This window comes from Rhinolophus sinicus, linkage group LG17 (assembly GCF_036562045.2).
Source record: "Rhinolophus sinicus isolate RSC01 linkage group LG17, ASM3656204v1, whole genome shotgun sequence".
NCBI lineage: Eukaryota > Metazoa > Chordata > Mammalia > Chiroptera > Rhinolophidae > Rhinolophus > Rhinolophus sinicus.
Genome location: NC_133766.1, coordinates 3,807,886 through 3,830,615, shown reverse-complemented (window position 1 = coordinate 3,830,615; position 22,730 = coordinate 3,807,886). Strand labels below are relative to the sequence as shown.

Sequence of the window (22,730 nt, the reverse complement as noted above, 5' to 3'; positions counted from 1 at the left end):
GAGATGGTTGTGAAGCTGCTCCACTGCCCCACATCAAGTGTCTATTTCTCCCTACCTCAGCTCAGATCTCGGGTGAGGTGAAATCCCTCAAGAGGTCTGCCTGGAGTGTGAAACCATAATTGATTCAAGGTCATCTCAGTGCTAATGGCGTACGTTGTGTGATGCCCTCAGTTTGAACTAAAAGGATGGAAAAAAGGATCTATAAGGTTTTTATACCCTTTATACCATCGTTAAGGACTTTCTCATATTTTGCTTTCAGATTTTTGAAGGAAACAGTAACATCAAAGGACACGTGAAGAACTTTTTCAACCCGCCAATCATCTCTCGGTTTATCCGCGTCATTCCAAAGACGTGGAATCAGAGTATTGCTCTTCGTCTGGAACTCTTTGGCTGTGATATTTACTAGAACCAAATTCTCAGAGAGACAGGAAGGACTTGTAAAGGTATCGAACCAGTTAGAGTGGGCAACGCATTTTGTAGCTATGTTAAACTCTCTATTAGAGAATGAAATTTATATATGAAACTTTTATAAGGTAACTCCTTGCTACCATTAAATAAGATGACAGCTATTACATCTGCATTAATTTGAATATAAATGGGAAAATCTCAAGAACCAACAAGAAAATGGCGTATCTTTCACAATGATTAAATATGCTGTGTAAAGTAATATTCATGTAGTTAAACCTCCCAATGGTAGTTCTTTTAAATCCTAAACACATTAATAAAATAGATATTACTTTTTTAAACAACCTCTAGACCTGGATAGCTTTCACTCCTACATTTTTCTTTAAAGAAACTATGATTTAAGAGTAGTGGAAACAAATTCTATTTTTCAATGGCTGACTTTTCTTGACAGCGGAGAGAAAAACAATGTGACCAAATGAAACAGCGAGGTCTTACAACGCTCAGTCTCACCCACATGACAATGAGTTTTCTGACCCTCCATGAGGAAAGATACAAGTAAACATATTTTCAGTAGTCCTGGGGGCACTTGTGAATCTGGCCTGGTCTCCCTTGGGCCTGATGGCACATACTGATGTTCAGATCAGGGGTCATTAGACCCAGAACAGAAATAACCCTGGGAGAGCTGAACATGAATGCTTGGCTTCTCTTTAGCTGACACTACATAGCACTGTGTCCCACACTTTCAAAATATAGGTTCACCTACGGGAAAGCAATTATCAGCAAAAGAGGCATTTTTCACTATATAATGGGCCCCACACTTAACATAGCTAGTCCTGGGTCCCTCTACTGAAGAAATGGGAGGGAGCTCTTCTGTTCTAGAATCTACCGAGGTATAACAGGAGCGAGAAAATCATGCGGAATGCCAGGGAGGGGAAGAAATGAGAAGGTAGCCCAAAATCCAACTTCCTTATGCAATATAGGAAAAAATGAGGTCACAAAGGCTCAACAACGGCCTGAGGCTATGTCTTGTTCCTGGCAGGGCTGAAACCAGATGATCAGACTCCCAGCCTCTCTTTCAGTCTGGTCTCTCTGGCATAAAATGGAAATTATAATGCCTATGATTCATCCCCCCCAGACAGGTAGACATGAATATTAATTAATAAGAACTATTAGTTGATCTGAAAATTATTTGTTTGGGGCCCAATGAGATATTTGGGTTATATCTGATCTGTGTAGCAATAGTATAACCCCTCTTATTTTGAAATAAAAATATATGTTTTTATTCCTCTCTTTGAAGTCATTTAGATGAAATCACAACTTTTGCCATATGATATATTCTCCAATGATATAACACCAGTCCACTGTTTGTTATATCATAACTAATTGCTATGGAAAAGAAATAAATGACTCAGTAGAATCATGACTTGGAGGAAGAAACAAACAGATAGAATCTAAGCATTATTAATCATTCTAACCGAGAGCTGGAAAAGAGGGTATGTGAGTGTATCACAAATGCAGAAGGGTCAGAGGAAACACAGAATTGGTTCTCCAGGATTTTTTTCAAGTTGTTATAAGTTCATGCCATGTTTTAGAATAATTTTGAATAATTACTCTATTTTGAGTTCAGGACCGTTTTGGCAAATTCAGGGCAAAAGCATTATTAATCAAATAGCGTGGATCCTCCCAAGAACCATGCATGTTTCACCGTTTACTTCCCTGGATGGACCAAGAAGAAGCAAGTCACGGACAGTGGACTTTGGTTTTAAAACTGGCACAAGCCCTAAAGCAGTAGACCTGATACATACCTACAAATATCCAAGTTCGTGCTACCATTTATCTTTTTTTTCTTCCCTACCCCCCCCCCCCTTATGGAGAGTTATTTCCCGGAAAATTCTGAATGCCTAATTCTCCTAATAGACTGGAGATAGGGAAAGCAGTAGGACATAGGCAGACAAAACAACTGTGGAGTGAGATTTGCATTGTCCATGTCCAGGAAATGAGGAAGTTTCTCATATCCAGGTACTGGGCTGCGAGAGACTAGAGATTTAAGATTTGATATCTCTTGGGTGTAGGAAATGTGCTCACCAAAAGATATACAGTATTTTGCATTTGGTATTTGGAAACAAAACAATAATATTATCCTCCCTAGAGGCACCACCATCTTAATTTAAAAAGTATATGTATTAAGCATATTCTATCTACACAACAAAGCACTATGGCAGGCATTGTAGGGGAGAATATATAAAGAAAATAAAAGACACTGCTCTGGCTCTTTGAACACAGAGAAGACAAGCATCAGAAGCCAATACAGACTATGGGCAGATTACACACCAAGTGGTACAAGGTCAATCAAAGGAGTAATGCAGGTAGGATGGAGACCGGCTGTGAAAACTTTCGGAGAAGGTGATTTGACCCAGACCTTGAAGGCACTGGGCATATATTAAGACAACCTGTGCAGAACCCCAAAGAATTGGATGCGGATAAGAAAGGCCAATGAAAATCAGAGAAGTATGAGGTGTGATCAAACAATACGGTGAATGTTTAAATAAAATATATTAAAGTAAAAGACACATTGCCATTAATCCTCTCAAAATACTCCTCCTCGCTTCGAACACACTTATCCCATCGTTCTTGTCACTTTCTGAAGCAGTTCTCGAAGTCCTCTTTCCTGAGTGTCTTTAGTTGCCCTGTGGTGGCTGCCTCGATGTCCTGAGTCATTTTGACTTTCGGGAAAAGCCAGAAGTCACACGGTGCCAGATCCGGTGAATAAGGTGGATGATGTTTTTATTTGACAGAAATTGCTGTATCAGAAGTGTTGTGTGACACGGAGCGTTGTCATGATGGAGGATGATTTATGACACACTTTAAACAAACCTTCTCGCAACAGTAGCTCACACCTGACTGACTGTACCGAACAAGATGAAACTTGTCACACACTGTTACTAAGGTTCAATACACCGCTTCCCATATTGAAGATCTCTGCCTTTCCGGTGGATGGCATTAGGCAGCAGCATTCACCATATTGTTTGATCACAACAGAAAATCTCTGTGTCACACATTGCTTCTAGTATACGGCAATTTCTGTCAAATAAAAACATTACAGTGTGTCCTCATCCACCTTATTCACCAGATCTGGCACCGTGCGACTTCTGGCTCTTCCCCAAAGTCACAATGACCATGAACAGTAAACATTTTGAATCGATTCAGGACATTGAGGCAGCCATGACAGCACAACGAAAGACATTCACGAAAGAGGATTTCCAGAACTGCTTCAGAAAGTGGCAAGAACAATGGGATAAGTGTGTTCGAAGTGAGGGGGGAATGTTTTTAGGGGGATTAATGGCCATGTGTCCTTCAATACATTTGTTTTATTTAAACATTCACCATGTTGTTTGATCACACCTCATGTAAGAGATTTATGCTTAAATTCAGGATCCTGTAAGTTTTCCCTGACATACCCACGCATTTTCTCTACTCCCTGGGTGCACAGTCTGATAGTGGCTCATCTATTCACCTTCCTTCACCCCCTATTTCCCACACCGTACCACTAAGTCCAGTGTATTTGTAAGGTCAAAGGAAAGAAAAACAACAGCTACCTGGAAGGACCTGATGACCTGATTGTGGGGTAAGAGAAACATACAGATACAAAACATATCTCTAACCTGCAAATTGTGAATAATGGATGGTGGTGACCGAATTAAAAGTGGGTCACTTTTCATAGTGTTATGGAAGATTCCACATTGGACAGGATTCATTCTGACTTGCTCAGTTTGAGAAGACAAGGCGTGTTGATCAGAGGGATTGGCAATAAGAGTAGGGAGACGGTGGGTAAATGTGTGTCATATGTGGGAAACTGACTAATCAAGAGATGAGAACCACACAGGTTTATTTGGATAAGATTTGTTTTTTAAAGATTTTATTGGGGAAGGGGAAAAGGACTTTATTGGGGAACAGTGTGTACTTCCAGGACTTTTCTCCAAGTCGTTGTCCTTTCAATCTTAGTTGTGGAGGGTTCTGTTCAGCTTCAAGTTGTTGTCCTTTCAGTCTTAGTTGTGGAGGGCGCAGCTCAGCTCCAGGTCCAGTTGCCGTTGCTAGTTGCAGGGGGCGGAGCCCACCATCCCTTGTGGGACTTGAGGAATTGAACTGGCAACCTTGTGGTTGAGAGCCCACTGGCCCATGTGGGAATCAAACTGGCAGCCTTCGGATTTAGGAGCATGGAGCTCTAACCGCCTGAGCCACCGGGCCGGCCTCTGGATAAGATTTTGACGTCCTTGTGTGACTATTTTCCTTTGTTTTGTTTTCCACTAGCCCACACTTGAACCACCTCATTCACCTGCACTTTCATATTTTACATTCAGGGGCAGCTTCTCAATGTCCCAAGAATGATGTGCAGACAATTTTATATACTCACCTAGTTTTTTGGACAAGAAATTTGGTAGTGGGTTTACCTGTTCTATTTATCTCAACTGCCTTCTATCAGTAGTCCACCTTGTTGACTAAAGAGGTTTTCGGAAAGTCTGGAATCTGGTAACCATGTTTACAGATGTGACAGATAAAGGTGTAAACCTTTCATTTTCTTTGCAGTCTTAAGGAAATAGTGGCAAAGGCTATATTTCCATGTGGAGTGTTTAGACTGGTCCTTGGCACATAGTAACCACTATGTAGCAATTGATTGTTATTAATATTAACATTGTTAATAACAACAATAGTACAAATATGATTTCTATAATATCAATATAATGATATTATTATGAACAACAGTTATTCATTTCTGCTGTGTTGAACACCTTGTTTTCTACCACTCAATGCTTTTTTTTAAATTGTGGTTAAATGCATATAACGAAAATGGTTGGAATGGTAAGTTTTCTACGCGTGCAGTTCCGTGGTGTCACGTGTGTTCTCACTGTTGTGCAGCCATCATTACTTTTTATAGCTGCTCTATTTTCTACCTGTAACTCCATGCTTTTCCCAGTAGGTGGCAAGTCTGGTTCGACTGTACATGCAGCCAGAGTTCTGAGGGCTTCCACGCAGAGGTTAAGCCTTAATTATCCAGGCTAAACAAAGAATTGAACATCTTGCATTGACTTTGTTCAGTGGACTTAACTGACCTCATTATGTTTTTCTCAGGGGTAGGGAATAGAAGATTTTTAATGGCAGACGTAAACATTAGCATTACGTCCTGAGTCCACAGGCCTAGAATGGGATTCAGAAATTACTGAAAATTAGCCACAGACAAAGTGGATAATTTAAAACAGAATTAAGTAGAAATTTGCTCAACAAGAGAAACTAATTGGTTGTGGATTGGTTTAGGAGGCGTAAAACAGGGAGAGCTAACTGAGTTGCACCCGAGTCTGACTTAGAAAGAATGGTCAATTATAGTGCTGTGTAGATTCATGTGCAGATAGTGAAAATTGCACTTTTCTGCAATGCACCAAATAGGTCTTTAAAAATTATTGGCTGGTGATATTGTGGTTTGATATTTGTCAGGTACCTTCTAGCAGCTAACCTTCTAAATCAAAGGTTCTCATACTTCTTCAGGAGGCAAAATAATTGGAAAGCTCTTAACAAAAAAATAAAAACTCAAATTAACACAACAGTTTTATGTATATATGAAAGAATATATTAATCTCTCATCTTGTTCCCTCAAAAGACTTAAAATTGCTTTTTTTAAATAAAAAAGGAATATAAACTACTAGTAGATAACATGCATTAGATGTAGGAGAGAAAGCAAAAACAGAGTTAGGGACATAAACAGGAAGCAAGAAAGAGGCTGTCACGAAAATCCACACCATAAAGCCCTGCGTCTTGCTATGGGTGGGCTTGAATTTAGCAGGAGGTTTTTTCAATAGCAGATGCAAAAAGAAAAACCTTATCGGTCATACAATGGTGTCCCCCAAAAAACGTTCAAAAGAAGCACTTTTCTTGATACCAAAATTAAAAATAAATTCCTCCCGAAGGTCCACAAAAAGAGGTCACCATATGATGTGTAGAGCACCTGTAACAACAGCAGATTTTAAAACGCTGTTTCCGATGCATCCTTCTGGAGAGGTGGATGGGTTCTCACCTGAGCACAGTTCAGTGAAAACAAGACTTCAAAGGCGAGGGCTCTGTGGTCCAAGTGCATGGCTCTGCTGGTCTGGCTGAAGCCACAGGTAGATTTTACAGTTTCTAAAGGAAAATAGTTTTCCTTCAGACAACAGCTCTTATCATAAATATTTTTTCTACGTCATTCGGTGGCAATGAGTTCAACGTTGCATACTCTGCAAAGCAGAGCAACTCAATGTTTGCAATGGCGCTATGTTCTTGCACCAGATTCTATTAGAAGCAAACTGTGGTAGAAGCCAAATGGTTCAGCACAATTAAAGGGAGAAAAAATGTAAATTGAGAACATTGTTTCCATTCATCTCATTTTTTCCTGTAATTTTGGAAGAGAACGCCATTCTATTTTGGTAGCAGAAGACCTTAATCCGGCACACAGAAGAATACCTATGTTTTAAACACGTCAACATTCAAACATAGTATAGACATCATTTGATTCTTATTTATAATTTGTTTCATTTAGTAGAGATTAATCATTTCAAATAATCATCTTTCCTGAAAATGAATATAGCATGTCTGGCAACTTTCAATTCAGTTAAACGAATATTTATTGTTAACCATTTATACAAAAGGAAGCTTCGGGTACTGCACAGATGAATAGATGAATAGCACTCAAAGAACTAACAGACTTATTTACAAATTTCTACTTATTAAGGCCTGGTTTGAACAATCACATATTAATTTCTGCTTAATATTTTGTAGTTTGCTGTCATAGTAACACTCAGTACAATGGACTCTAAATAGTTTCCCCCAGAATGTGACGTCGTTTGGACTATAGCCTGGATTTTGAAACATAAATATGTTAGGAGATACCTGGACCAGGTGTTTGCTTTAAGTAGGTGCCATTTATCAAGATTATAGCTTTGCAAACAAAGCCAGGTTTATATTTAACTGCCTCTCTCCATTCTCCTCTCCAACACACACCCGTTTCCCTAACACTTGACTCACTGTGCTTTTTCAGTGCTTACAAGACGCCGGTTTGTTTTTTTGTTTTTTTCTTTTTGTTTGTTTTTTTCTTTTTTTCTTTTTCATATTGTAAGAATTTCTTCTGAAGTTCTTTACTGCTGACAAGCTCATCTTGTCATCCTGTTTCGCCCCCTTTTTAAAGTTCTGAACCTAAGGCCACGCTTTTAAAAACACCCTTTCGAATGACGTTCTGCAGTTTCTTACACACTGAAAGTGTATGGATTCAATTGCAGGCTTTTCCTTGAATATATACTTGGAGTAGGAGGCTTCGGTTGATTTCTGAAATCCTCGTCTTTCCCCTTTATTTCCTCCCTGACCTTTGATCTGCCTCAGCCTTTGGACTGTTAAGGATCTGTTAGTAAACATTAGGAGCTTTCGAGTTTTTCCTTTCTTATGTCTTTTTCATTTTTCAGAGAAAAAATGGCTTTTTTATCATGTCTTTTTCTCCTTGGTCTCTCTATGTAAAGCTTGCATTCGGTTAAATTTGGCCCTACGGTCACGAGCAAATATCTCTTCAGTCAATTCATCTGATTGCTCATGAAACACCAGGCACTGTTCTAATAGGTACCGAAGAAACCGACAAAATCTCCACTGGCATGGCATTCCCCACCCCCCATGTTGAAAGAGACAGACAACAAACAATAAGACAAAAACATAGGCTGTCAGACAACAAGTCCTAAAGCAAAAATAAACACAGGAGGGAACAAGGTGTCTGTGGGAGGGAGATAATATTAAATAGGACGGCCAGGGAAGGCCCTAGAAAGAAAGCTGACGTTTGAGCAAAGGCCACAAAGAGGTAAGGAAGTAAATAACACAGGTGTATGGGAGAAGTGGGCCAACAGAGAGATCAGGAGTGCAAACACCCAGCAAGAGAAGCTCACAGTGGGCGGTGTAGGAATAGTAAGGACAGCAGCTGGAGAGGGCCACTGAGCAAGAGGGAGAGCGGAAGGTGAGACCAGAGAGCAAGTGGTAGGAAAGGGTAGGTTAGCAGAGGGGGAAAGTCCTTAGATGTTTTCTGCTGCATGAAATGGGAAGTTGCCCTGTAATTCTGAACCAAAACTGACATGCCGTGCGTTATGCTCTCCATGAATCTTCCTGGCTGCTGTGTTGAGAACTGACCCTAGGGAGCCTGGGTAATCACAGGAAGACCAGTTTGGATGCAACTGCAGAGTCATATACATGGGTGGTAGCAATGCAGGTAGTGAAGGTGGTGGATTCTGGACATATTTTAAGCCAACCAGATTTGTTGCCAGGTTGGACAGTGTTCAACTTAACAGCTGTGTACCCCCAACACGATGGGGAAACCCTTCCCAGTGAAACCCTTCCCGTGCTTTTGGAAAGTCCAGCTTTGTCTAAATGACCGTGTCTTTGTGTCTTGATCAATTGTTAGCTGATCACTCTGCATTCCACTGGATTTCAGCAGCCCATTCCCGTGTGACCTGATCTTTGTCATCTCTTGGAACAGGTCTACCTGTGGGATGTTAAACCCAACCAGCCAGAAACTCCTGGTAGATCTTATCAACTCCCACCCACCCCCTGAGGCCGCCCTGCCTCTCAGGCCCTGCCTGCATTGTCTCCTGCCTCTCTGCTCCCTTGCAAGCCCTCAGAACACTCTTCTCTGTGGTCTGTCCCTCATCCACGCCCCGAGAAAGCCCCAGCTATGGATACTCCATGCCCACAGCCAGGCTGAGCTGGGCCGTCTCTCGCCATCCACATCCCTGGTCAGTCACGCCTCGCATAGGCTATGTAAAACTTTCATACTGTATGGCAGAACTTGTCCCATTCCTGTTTACCTTTTTCTTAGCACACACTGGCCTCCCACCACACAGGAGAACAGATAACATCAAGGAATGCTTTCAGTGTTCCCACCCCTCCCCATGCTTGCTTATCTACATTTCCATCCACCTACCCTCTTTCCCTGAGGAAAAGAAAAGTTCCCTCTTTCTTAGTCTAGGCCAAACCTTGCATTTCAATTCTAAAGCCCAGTAGCTTCCCTAACTCAGAGGCCTGTTTCAAACCCCTGAATCTCATAGTGGTAGTTACCTGTTTTGTATAGTTGCTAAAACTCACTGAACTATACACTTAAAATGGATGATTTTTATTGGATGAAAATTATACCTCAATAAAATGAAGATTAAAAAACAAAACAAAACTGAATCTCTCCTGTTTTTTCTCCTCTGCTCATAAATACACTCCAACTTCTAACAAAATGAACAAAAGCTAAATTTGAAAATGTAATCTGCATTTGCTGTCTGCACAAGCTCCTACTGTGTGCCAAGCTCTCGCCTACTTGGAAGTTGATCCACTATGGTACTTAGAAAATAATAGATCTTACTGTTTCAGATCACTTTTGCCAAGCATTGTGCAAAGCACTGATCGTATCTACCCTTATGTCATCCTCCCCAACTATCCTAAGAAGCAGGTAGTATTGTCTACAGTTTACTTGAGAGAATTGAGCCTTAGAAGGGATGGTCCCTTGCCCGAGGTTGCCAAAAGATGCTGTGGAGGCTGGGCCCGAAGCCCGGGTCTCTCTGATGTACCTCGCCACTAAGCTTGTCATGTAATACGCCAGGTAATGAGGTTTCGGGGAGAGTAGCAGTGGAGAGGTAAGACATCAGAGCAATCAGCTGCTCACAAGTGTTGTGCGTTTCTCTATCCCGTGTGAAGCCCCTGGTCCTCATTGCAGGGCGTACATCTAAGTGCTGTCAAACCAACTATCCCCAGCCAATGTTATGAGTTAAAGCACGGAGTTCTTGGCGGACCACCGACGCAGTATCTTAGGTCTGTATATCCTCTCTCATACTTCAAAGTAGGAAGAGCTTTTGCCCTGGATTGCAGAGCTGGACAAGGTGAAGTTGGAAATATAAATTGGTGTGAGTCATAGGCAAAAGCATGAATGACTTGCTCTGCTTAAAGGAAATTCATATTCTAATAGAGAGATAGGCCTTTTTTAACTTGTGGTTCTTAACGGATTCTAAAGTCTGATTTCATTTGAAATCAGATTAGATCTTTACATCAAGATAGAAACACTGGGCTATAAGCATAGAATGCTTCTGCTATAGCTAAGTGTGACAGTATAATATAAACATAACTCTTTTTATTTCATGTCACTTTGTTGCACTTCTCAGACATTGCATTTACAACTGGAAGGTTTATGGCAACCCTAAGTCAAACAAGTCTATTGGCGCCATTTTTCCAACAGCATTTGCTCACTTCACGTCTCTATGTCACGTTTTGGTAATTCTCACCATATTTCAAAATTTTAAATTATTATTGTATTTGTTATGGTGATCTGTGATCAGTGATCTTGATGTCACTATTATATTTGTTTTGGGGCAGCACAAACTGTGCCCATATATGATGGCAAATTTATTTGATAAATGTTGTGTGTGTTCTGACTGCTCCACCGAGCAGCTCTTCTCTCTTCCTCTCCTCGGGCCTTCCCATTCCCGGAGACACAACAATATTGAAATTAGGCCAGCTAATAATGCTACAATGGCCTCTGAGTGTTCAAGTGAAAGGAAGAGTTGCATGTCTCTCACTTTACAGCAAAAGCTAGAAATAATTAAGCCTAGTGAGGAAGGCATGTCGAATGCCGAGACAGGCCAAAGGCTAGGCCTCTTGCACCAAACAGTTAGCCAAGTTGTGAATGCAAAGGAAATGTTCTAGAAGGAAATGAAAAGTGCTACTCCAGTGAACACATGAATGTTGAGCAAGTGAAACAACCTTCCTTGTTGGTGATATGGAGAAAGTTTTTGTGGTCTGGATAGAAGATCAAACCAGCCACATAGTCCCTTAAGCCACAGCCGAATCCAGAGCAAGGCCCTGACTCTCTTCAGTTCTGTGAAGGCTGAGAGAGGGGAGGAAGCTGCAGAAGAGAAGTGTGACGCTAGCAGAGGATGGTGCATGAGGCTTAAGGAGAGAAGCTGTTTCCGTAACAGGAAGTGCGAGGTGAAGCAGCAAGTGCTGCTTATCTGGAAGCTGCATCAAGTTATCCAGAAGATCCAGCGAAGGCCATTCATGGAGGTGGATACACTACACAACAGATGTCCAATGTAGGTGAAACAGCCTTGTATTGGAAGAAGATGCCATTTAGGACTTGCATAGTTAGAGAGGAGCAGTCAATGGCTGGCTTCAGAGCTTCAAAGGACCGGCTGACTCTCTTGTTAGGGGCTCATGCAGCTGGTGACTTTCAATTGCAGCCAATACTCATGTCCCATTCTGAAAAATCCCAGTGCCCTTAGGAATTCTGCTAAGTCTACTCTGCTTATGCTCTATGAATAGAAGAACAAAGCCTGGACGGCAGCACATCTGCCACGTGGTTTACTGAATATTTTACGCCCATTGTTGAGACCTGCTGCTCAGATAAAACAAGACTCCTTTCGAAACATCATTGCTCACTGATAGTGCACTTGGCCACCCAAGAGTTCTGATGGAGATGGACGAGATGATTACTCTTTTCACACCCTGTGAACACAACATCCATTCTACAGCCCATGGCTCAAACAATAATTTTGACTTTCAAGTCTTATTACTTAAGAAACACGTTTTGTAAGACCATGGCTGTCATAGAGAATGAATCCTCTGATGGATCTGGGCAAAGTAAATAGAAAACCATCTGGAAAGGATTCACCATTCTAGATACCATCAAGAACATTCATGATTCATGGGAAGATGTCCAAATATCAACATCAACATGAGTTGGGAAGAAGTTGATTCCAGGCCTCCTCATGGATGACTTTGAGGGGGGTCAAGACTTCAGGGGAGAAAGTAACTGCAGATGTGGTGGAAACAGAGAACTAGAATTAAAAGTGGCGCCTGAAGATGTGACTCAGTTGCCGCGATCTCATGATAAAACTTAAACAGATGAGGAGTTGCTTCTCTTGGATGAACAATGAAAGTGTTTTCTTGAGATGGAATATACTCCTGGTGAAGATACTGTCAAGATTATTGAAATGACAGCAAAGGTTTCAGAATTACTACATAAACTTATTTGATAAAGCAGAGGCAGGGTTTGAGAGGATTGACTCCAATTTTGAAAGAAGTTATACTATGGGTAAAATGCTACCAAATAGCATCTCATGTTACAGAGAAATCATTTGTGAAAGGAAGTCAATTGATGTGGCAAGCTTCATGATTTTGTCTTATTTTAAGAAACAGCCACCCCACCCTTCAGCAACCACCACCCTGATCAGTCTGCATCCAGCAACATCAAGGCAAGACCCTCCATCAGCAAAAAGAGCATGACTCACTGAAGGCTCAGATGATGGTTAGCATTTTTTAGCAGTAACGTATAAGGTGTGTACAGTGTTTTTTTGGACATAATGCTATCACACACTTCATAGAGTATGTTAAGTGTAAAGATAACTTTGATATGCCCTGGGACACCAAAAATTTCATATGACTCATTTCAATGCAATTTTCACTTTATAGCAGTGGTCTGGAACCGGAGCCACCATATCCCCAAGGATGCCTGTACCTGTTAATAAGCAGTACAAAAAAAAAAAAAAAAGTATGACTGAAGATTGAAAGTGCAACTCACAAGGTCTAGAAAATGTGTCCACCAACAAACGTTTATTGAACCACTTGTATGCTCAAAACACCAGCGTAAACCCAGGGAATACAGAGATAGAGACGACACTCAGTGATCCCAAAAGCCCTGTTAGTGAGAGGGAAGTCATGCACCAGAAATGATTTCCCAGGACGGAGGTGACAAAGGCTGAGCACGAGTCCATGTGGTTTGAGTAGCCGAGTCCCCTGGTACCTGAATATCCCACCAAGAACAGAAAATGTCCTCATTATTATCAGGATTCCAGCTAAGACCTCTCATCCTCAGAATTGGGAGAAGATGAAAATCTTAACAGGAATTTGGGGTTAGGAGAACCAGGACAGGAGGTCCTGAATTTGTGTTCAGATGAAGAGTTGGGAAGAGCATTTCCTTTCTAATCTCTTCTCTCTGGGTAATCTTCACATAAAATGTTTTGAACCCTTAATTTTCCCTTGGAGAGAATTTTAAAATACTTCACCAAACCACATGGAGAATACATAACTATTAAATGAGAGGGGAGAAAATAAGCGTGTGATTGTGTTTGTATGTGTTTATACATTGTTGATAGGGAGGGAGGAGAATTACACATCAGAAATATTTGAATAGATGTGGCCTGACTGTGGCTGTGAGAACCGCATGAAGCACTTGACCTATTCCCCGGCCAATTACATTGCCACAAACGAGTATCTGATGAGAGAAATCAACACACCTTTCAGTTCATCCGGGATTTCCTAATTTATGACTCACATGTGATCGTGACTGCTGGTTTTGGAGGTTGTCATAAAAGGCCACATGCTTTTATAAAACAGGACTTAACATTTGTCTAAATGTTCTATGTGTTCTTTACAAAAGGCAAAGTATATCAGAAAATAAATTATTTCACCCCTGGCTTGGCTAAATAGTCTAGTCAGTTCTGGCCTCAGGTCAAATCCACTCTTTCTGGTTTGTCTGATCTGAGGAGGTTCTCAGCTGAGTCACAGCCAGGGACTCCCAGGACAGCTGCCTCACAAGTGACTGTACCCAGGAAGCCTCTGGCAATCTCGACTGCCCCCTCCCTGGGAAACGCTAAAGGTCGGGCCCTGAATCCTGGGCCACGTTAACTCCAGTTCTCAGGGGAAAAGCCAAAGCAGATCTAAGACAACCAGCTCAATGCCGGCAGCTTTGCAGTGTCCTGAGTCAGCCCTTCTCAGCTATGCATATTGCTTAAACCCCGCTAGAGAGGCGTCCCCACTCCTCCGCTCTTCTCCGGTTCCACCTTGGTGGGAGCCCAGCTGCCGGAAGGTTGAGGAAGGCAGCTGTGTCAATAGGAACAGGACAGCAAATGGGATTTGAGCCTGGGTCCAGGCTCTGCCAGGTGTCAGACTGCTGTCACACCCTCAGCATGCGAGGTCATTGGCAGTGAGAGATCATACATTCCTTTCCCAGGCTCAGTTGATTCCTGCCACTTGGCTACAATCTCCCACCTGACAACGGATAGCACTTTATTGCTGGAAAGGCTTTTGGAGAGCCAGTCCCACTACCTGTGTTAGAGGATCCTGAGATGCCAGGTGCAGCCACCAATCCTGGCACATGTCTCATTTGTAGAAAAACTTGAGTTAGAACTTAGGGCTTCCAACTCCCTATCCATCGCTCTTTTCTGCTACAAGAAGTTTTAGATTGGCTCCTGGAGTGTGTATGAGGTCCAGGCGCCTGTTGCCAGGCGCAGTTCTAGCAAAGGCAAACAGTCATTACTTTTACAGGACTCCCATTCCAGTGCTCATGCTGGGAAACGGAGAGTAAACACATACACACGTAATACAGCAAATGGGCATGAGCAGTAAGGTGTGTAAGCAGGGGTGTGGGCCGAGTCCTGCCAGGATGAGGGTATGTGCTATTTTCAGGAGGATAAGGGGATAATTGGGCAGAAACCTAAAAGTAGTGACGGAGGGCATCAGGCAAGAATCTAGGAAGAGACTGTCCCAGGCAGAGGAACCTGCAAGTGCGAGAGTCCTGCGCTGGGTGCTTGGTGCCTCCAAGGGCCCCTGAGGAATCCAGTGTGACCGCCCCGAGTGGGGAGGTGGAGTCACAGGAAGGAGATGAGGTCAGAGATATACTGAGGGGGAGTGAGCAGATCCAGCAGGGTGGCTGGACAGTCAAGGGGAAAGCTTAGGATTTAATTCCAGATGCAATGGGAAGCCGTTGGAGGGATGTGAGCAGAAGAACGGCATGATTTGGTTTTGGCCTTAGGAAGACCACTCTGGCTGCTGTGCCAACAGACTATAGTGGGGGGAGGGCAGGGCAGGGTCAGAAAAACAAGCTTGGGGCTGGCTAGTGGAGTGTCTCAGAGAGGAAATGGTGGTGGCTTGGACGAGGGTCGTAGGGGTGGAGAAGGAAAGCTATCTGAGGAGCACCTTGAGAAATCCGTGGGTACCGTGCAGCCGAACACAGAGTATATGGGCCCGTAGTGGAGAATGAGACGGGAGGGGTCCGCGAAATTCAGAAAGAAGTGCTTTCTACTTTATTCAGTAAGCACCCCATCTCTTAAACAATCAGAGGTAAGAACCAAGAGTAATAGTCGATATTAGGAAGATCATTCTCACTGTTCTGCTGGGGCTAGGGAGAGACTAGGGACAAGAAAACTACAATGACATAAACGCAAATCAGAGGACAAAGGTAGTGGTTTAACGACATCTGAATTCTCCGTAACAATAGGTTTGCTCTCTAGGGTGCACTACTCACACAGGATGGGATTTTTTAAGATTGGTGAGTGACTGTAGCATTAGATGTCAGAGGATGGCCGAAGACAGGCAGAGGCAGGGTGGAGGAGGCTTCCACGGAGTGTACCCTGGGCAAACCCCAGTGCTCTTTACGGAGGGGCCTCCATGCAGAGGCAATGCCCCACCCGTAGAGGCGGAGCAGGCCATGAGTAGGCAACGCTTCAGATGGGCTGTGCCACGACACAGCTCAGCAATGCCTTGACGACCACGTTGAAAATTCTGGGTCACATATTTAAGAAACAGTGAGGAGAGTCACTTGTGAGCTGAGTTGGCCTTTTGCTGAATAGCACAGCACGGTCAGTGGGTCTATGATTGTCAGAATACAACTTGCTTCTGTTTGCGACAAAGGTCATCAGTGTAGGGGCCTTTCAGGGGCACAGCCTAGAGCCGGACTTGGGGGACTGAGTCACCACTGATTCGGCCTGTGAACACCCCGAGGTAGGGGACTATCTCAGCATTGTTTCCCTGTGGCACCAAGTCCAACGCCTTGAACAACAGGCTCTCAATAAACTCGTGTTGAGGGAATGAATGTGACTTAAAGGACCGAGAGTCCCTGTCCCTCAGTGTTCCCATCTATAATCTGACAAAAATGTCTATTTGTACCTAACATACTTACAGGAAAAAAGTAAGAATAGACGTTCTAGTAAGTACATTTGAAAGGCATTTCAATACTCTGCTTTCTAGAACTGTTTTGTGGTACAATATGTTGAAAAGTAAAGAAATAACAACAAACAAAGCAAACAATCTGATTTAAAAAATAGGCAGAGGACCCGAATAGACATTTCTGCCAAGAGGCCATCCAGATGGCCAACAGACGTATAAAAAGATGCTCAACATCACTAATCATCAGGGAAATGCAAATCAAAACCAAAACAAGATACCAACTCACCCCTGTCAGAATGGCCATCATCAATAAATCAACAAACAAGTGTTGGCGAGGATGTGGAGAAAAGGGAACCCTTGTATACTGTTGGTGGGGCTATAAATTAGTGCAGCCACTATGGAAAAGAATATGGAGGTTCTTCAAAAAATTAAAAATAGAGCTCCCCATATGATCCAGCAATTCCACTTCTGGGTACTTATCTGAAGAAATCCAAAACACGAATTCGCAAAGATAGATGCACTCTTATATTCACTGCAGCATTATTTACAATAGCCAAGATATGGAAGTAACCTAGGTGTCCATATAGACGAATGGATAAAGAAGACACGGTCCATATATACAATGGACGATTACTCAGCCATAAAAAAGAATGAAATCTTGCCATTTGTGACAACATGGATGGACCTAGAGGGTATTACACTAAATGAAATAAGTCAGACAGAGAAAGAAATACCATATGATTTCACTCATATGTGGAGTCTTAAAAAAAACAAAATGAATAAACAAAACAAACGAAAAAAGAAATATTAACCAGAAGGGAACATAAAAGGCTGCCGGGCACTGTGGGTCTGCACAACCAAAGAATATTTGGAGTCTGCTTCTACCTCTCTTGGTGATCTTGTAAAATGGATTCACATTTCTTGGTCTCAGCTTCAATATCATTTCCACAATTCACAGTCTATGATTATGTTTTACTGAATACCATGATTTCTACTGTAGAACAAAGTTCGAATTGGGCCAGCATGCTTGTTTCCAATTTCATTATGTTACATGTCCCTTAAACTTCTCTGTAACTTAAGAATCTTCCTTTGGAAAGCAATGCAATAGACAAGCTGATCTTAATTCTTCTTTGTTTGCTCCAAAATTCTATATGCCACATATGGATATGAATCAATGTTCCTTTCCTGCCTGCATGACACCATAGGTTAAAAAGGGTGACTCTCCTGTGCTTTGTAGGTCACTGCAAGCTGTTCTTGAGGTTTTATATGGGTCACTTAGAGATTAGAATCAATGATCTATAGGCCATTCATTCACCAAGATTCATTAAGTTTCTTTAACTTGTCGGTCAGGGACTGTGCCGGAAAAACAAGAGAGGAAAACAAGCTCTCTGTTCTCAGTCCAGCCATCTCCTCCATAAGATCAAGTTAATAAATATGATCATTTTATCACTCTCTTTATGTATTTTTTTATATTTTATTTCATTTTAGTGTATTTCCATTCATAGTTAAAAGGTTTCCTTGTCCTCTAGAGTATACAGGCAGTCTCCTAGATTCTTTTGAAGCATTATTATTACCTAAATTTAAGTAATTTCTACAACTAGAATTTATTTTTAGAAATAGTATACGATTGTTTCAAACTTAATTTCCTTCACAACAGTTTTGCCAGTAACATTGATTATCTATCCTTTTTTTTTCACTTAATTGAATCCCAAAATAGCTGTCATTTATTATATGTTCATATATTTGTCTATGCTGATTATATAACCAAATTGATTTCATTCTAGAACCTTTAAAGTAAGTTCTGATATCTAGTGAGGCAAGTAACCTCTTACTAGTCTTTCTTTGCACAATTTTGTTGTTTTGGTACATTTATTATTCTATATAAACATTAACATAGTTTGGGGTTCTTAATTGGATATTATTGTTTGGTTTCCAATTGAAACTTCATTAAAGTTAGAAATTAACTTTGGGAAAAGGAACATTTTTATGATGTTTTCTTATCCAAGAACATACATCTGACCATTTGTTCAGACTTTATTTTATGTTCTTCAATATGATTTTACTGTTTGACAAAAGATACTGTAAACAAGTCAATAAAAATATATTTGAAAAATAATATTTTCAATGAAGAGGACAAATAAAGTGTTCTTATAAATTGATAAGAGAAGCATAAACAACCAAAAGAAAAATGAGCAAAGGACATGAATGGGTAATTTACAGAAGAGTAAATCTAAATAGCTGACAACATATGGAAAGATGCGCAAACTCACCCACGAAGCTCTTCAAATTGAAGATACAATGAGGTATCACTTTATACCAAGTTTTCTCAACCTCGGCACTACTGGCATTCTAGGGTTACTCTTTGCTGTGGGGGCTGCTCTGAGTATGGGAGATACTTTAGCAGAATACCTGGCTCTTCCCACTGGAAGCGAGTAGCACCTACCCCCGACCATGATTGGCAGTTATGCATCTCCAGACTTGGGCAAACGTCCCAGGTGGCAGAAGCAAAATTATTACAAGTTGAGAACCACTGATTTCCACCTATTAGACCAGCAAAAATGTTAAAACCTGATTACATCTGTTGTTGGCAAGACGCAGTATAAAAAGAATACTCTCCTATGTTGGTAGTGAAAAATTAAGTTATAGTTTTTATGGAAAATGACTGAACAATGCCTATTAAATAAAAAACTGCATACACTCCTTGAGCCAGTTAAACCACTGAGAATAGATCCCATAAAAATGAAACAAACAATGCATAGACATATATTGTATAAGGATGTTAATTTCAGCAGCTGGCAGCAACCAGAAAACTAAAAACAGAGGGAATGACCATAAGTAGGAAATGATTAAATATATTATAGTTGAATCACACAATGGAACTAAGAATTAGAGCTTAATCTTATTACATGAAAAGTTTCCATGAATTATTCCTGAGAAAAACAAGATTCAAAAGGGTGTACAATATAATCCTACTTGTAACAAAACACACGTCCCACGTGCTTCCATACGAGAAAAATGTCCCCCAATATTCTATTTACCCTTATAGAATGGGCAGAAATATTTGCATATCATGTATCTGACAAGGCTTTGGTATCCAAAATATATAAAGAACTCTTACAACTCCACAAAAAGACAAACCAGTTAATAAGTGCGCAAAGGACTTCAACAGACATTTCTCCAAAGAAGATATGCAAATGGCTAACAAATATGCTCAACATTATTACTCACTAGGTAAATGCAAATCAAAACTACAATGAGATACCACTTCACACTCCCCAGAATGGAATTTTTTTTTTTTTTTAAAGAAAAATAACAAGTGTTGGCAAGGATGTGGAGTAACTGGAACCCTCATACATTGCTGGTGGGAATGCTCAAAAGTGCAGGCTCTGTGCAAAATAGTTTGGTAGTTCCTCAAATAGTCAAACACAGAATCATAAAGTGATGGAGCAATTCCACTAGGCCCTCAAAGAAATACTTGCACACAAATATTCATAGCAGCACTATTCGCAATAGCCAAAAGGTGAAAACAATCCAAATGTCCATCAATTGACGAAAGGATAAACAACATGTGTCATATACACATAATGGAATCTTTTTCAGCTATAAGAAGGAATGAAATGCTGATGGATACTACAGTGTCAATGGCCCTTGAAAATGTTATGCTAAATCAAAGGAGCCAAACACAAAAGGTCACATATTGTATAATTCCATTTGTATGAATTATCCAAAATAGATAAATCTGTAGAGCCAGAAAGCGCATTAGTGTTTGCCAGAGGCCAGTGGAAAGGGAGAATAGGGTGTGATTACTTAATGGGTATAAGTTTCCTTTTGGGGTGGTGAAATGTCTTAGAACTAGACAGAGATGATGGTTGCACAACTTTGTAAGTGTACTAACGCCACTGAGTTGTACACTTAAATACAGTTAATGTGCAATCTCATATTATGTAAATATCATCTCAATTTGTAAAATACATTCTATTTCCCTCTGTATTCATTTCCTATGGCTGTATAACAAGTTACCACCAACTTAATGTCACAAAAAGAAATGAAAATAGTTTAGCTCACGGTTCTGTAGATCAGAAGTCCAGGTGAGCTTGGGTGAGTTCTCTAGAGTTTCACAGGCAGAAATTAAGGTGTTGGCCGGACGGGGCTCTTATCTGGAGGCTCTGAGGAAGAATTCACTTCCAAATTTCTTTAGGTCGTTGGCAGAATTCAGTGCCTTGGGATTGAAATCCCCAATTCCTTGTGGGCTGTCAACCAAGAATCAGTCTCTGCTGCTGCAGGGGGCTCCCATCCTTGGCACACAGTAGCTTCCAGCAGCAGCCCATCAAGTCTTTCTCATTCTTCAAGCACCTCTGACTTCCTCTTCTGCTACCAATGGGAGAAAAATTCACTGCTTTTAAAGGGCTGGTGTGATTAGATAGGGCTGTCAGGATAATCTCACTTTGGCCCCATAATATAACAATAACAATGGTATTATCTCATCAAATTGGGTTCCACCCCACACTCAAAGGGGTGGGGCTTATACAAGGGGAAGGGTCATTCTTAGAATTCTGCCCCCCTTGACTTCTTAGAGGAAAACAGTAAAACGCAGTTTCTACCCAATTCAAGAACAATTATTATTTGTGAATGCCCAACACTGCAAAGGGGATTTGAGGTGCCTAAGTGATTTATACCTAGGAAAAGTTCCAGGACCAGTGAGTGATTCACAGGTTAACATAATTCGGGACTCCAAGCCACAGGGAACGGACAGAAAGCTGTTCTCAATAAATGGGCTTCTCTTTCTGAGGCCTCCCTTGGTTTTCTTTCCTTCCGCTTCTACTAAAGCACTGAATGTTAATGCAAAGCAATTGCCAAGAGGCCACTGGTGTTCTCTCTGTAATCATGATGAGAGGACTAGATAATTATATTACGTACATTAGAAGTTCTCACTTTTTAGTTTTAAGACTCTTGTTTTTAAGGACTCCAAAGACTTTTTATTTTTGTAGGTTATAACTACTGATAATTGCTATTAGAAATTAAGTCTGGAAAGATTTTTAAAAACACAGAAATATACAAACACCTAGCCTTCAGAGTGATGAGTCACCACACATTGCATTAGCTCCAGAGTGGAAAAGGAAAGTCTTAGTATTACCTATTATGAAAGCTTGACCTTGTGGAACTCTGTAAAGGTCCCAAGGACCCCTAGGGCTTCCTGGACCACACCTTCAGACGCACTTACAGATGTAAACAGTAATAATTCCATTTCTTCAGAGATTAATCAACTCATATTTTGGTGCATTCCCTTCTACAGACTTACAAACAAATCTCCTTCTTCCCTTTTACTAGTATCCTTATTCTGTCCGGGAAACTCATTTTTTGTGGCTGATTGTAAAAAGCATCCTTTAAAGCAAAATGTTGAAAAATGTTTTCTGCGAGCTTCTGGCAGGATCTATTCCTCTGCAAATACTGCACAGGGAAAATTACTTTAAGTGGTGCAGCCTGGTCTGCAGTGGAAGAATTGGAATAGAGTCAGGCTGTGCGACAGGCAGAGAGAGAGAGAGATGGAAAAAAGCACTGGGGATTGTCATGCTTTGCCCTTGAAAACTGTGCCAAGTCCGTTTTTTGTTTGTTTGTTTTTTAGCGGTGATCCGTGGTATTTCATGATTGCTTTAATGTCTCAGAACTTCCCACTTTCCTTCTAAACACAGGCTATATCGTGTGTTTGTTCTCTTCCTATTCTGCTTGCAAACAGTGACAAAAATAAAGCTACACCCCTTTAATTTGGACTCCATTTCGGTCCTTCTGTTAAGTGACTAGCTCGTTCATCCTTCTCACAGTATTTCACGTACTTTCTGTTCAGTCTCTTGCTAAACGCTCGGAGGCTTCTCGTTATCTTCCCGTGGCAGCTGAATACAATTTAAAGCATGCAAGCTGCTGAAGGAAAGGTTACGCATTCCCCAGTCCCAAGGTTAAATCCTTTGCCAGGCCTTGCCCACTAAGTCTCTGGGGAAGGACAATCTGAATGGACGTCCAGAGAGACGGTGAATAAGAACGAGAGGGTGACTGTGCAGAATGGCGCCTTCCCTTCGGGTGGGGATCAGGCCCACGAGGAGCATTCCCCACAGGTGAGTAGCAGCGTGGACGATGAGCGAGCGCATCGCGACAGCAGACGGATGGCCCCTCCGCCCAGCTAGCGCCAGCCGCCGCCACAACCAGGCGTGGAGGGGGAGCCCGACACACGCCCTCGGCGCCGGAGCCCGAGGACGTCAGCGGCCCGACGTGCCGCCGCCAACCAATGGGAGAGGTCACATTCCAGACGTCTTCTGTGATTGGCTCTCAGCCTGGAGGCGGTGGCGGTGGGTGGGCCTCAG

The 22,730-nt window shown here is 41.6% G+C and overlaps 2 protein-coding genes across 7 annotated transcripts in view; one reads left to right on the top strand and one right to left on the bottom strand.

Annotated features, from left to right (window-relative positions):
- Positions 1 to 1,687, top strand: part of F5 (coagulation factor V) — a 56,338-nt gene extending 54,651 nt beyond the window's left edge. For all 3 annotated transcript variants that reach the window (XM_074322450.1, XM_074322452.1, XM_074322451.1), the window contains one exon: positions 260 to 1,687. In XM_074322450.1, the coding sequence (XP_074178551.1) occupies positions 260 to 406 (147 nt within the window). In that variant the 3' untranslated portion in view covers positions 407 to 1,687. The remainder of the gene's footprint in view (positions 1 to 259) is intronic.
- The window catches only part of FIRRM (FIGNL1 interacting regulator of recombination and mitosis), a 236,653-nt gene extending 214,012 nt beyond the window's left edge, over positions 1 to 22,641 (bottom strand). For 2 of the 4 annotated variants that reach the window (XM_074322526.1, XM_074322530.1), the window contains exons 1-2: positions 21,512 to 22,641; positions 20,443 to 20,745 (exon numbers count right to left, since the gene is read on the bottom strand). The gene's annotated coding sequence lies outside the window, so the exon portion shown is untranslated. Of the gene's footprint in view, positions 1 to 20,442; positions 20,749 to 21,511 lie in introns of all 4 variants that reach the window. The other 2 variants (XM_074322527.1, XM_074322529.1) reach the window with 2 other exon arrangements.
- Positions 22,642 to 22,730: the final 89 nt, after the last annotated feature.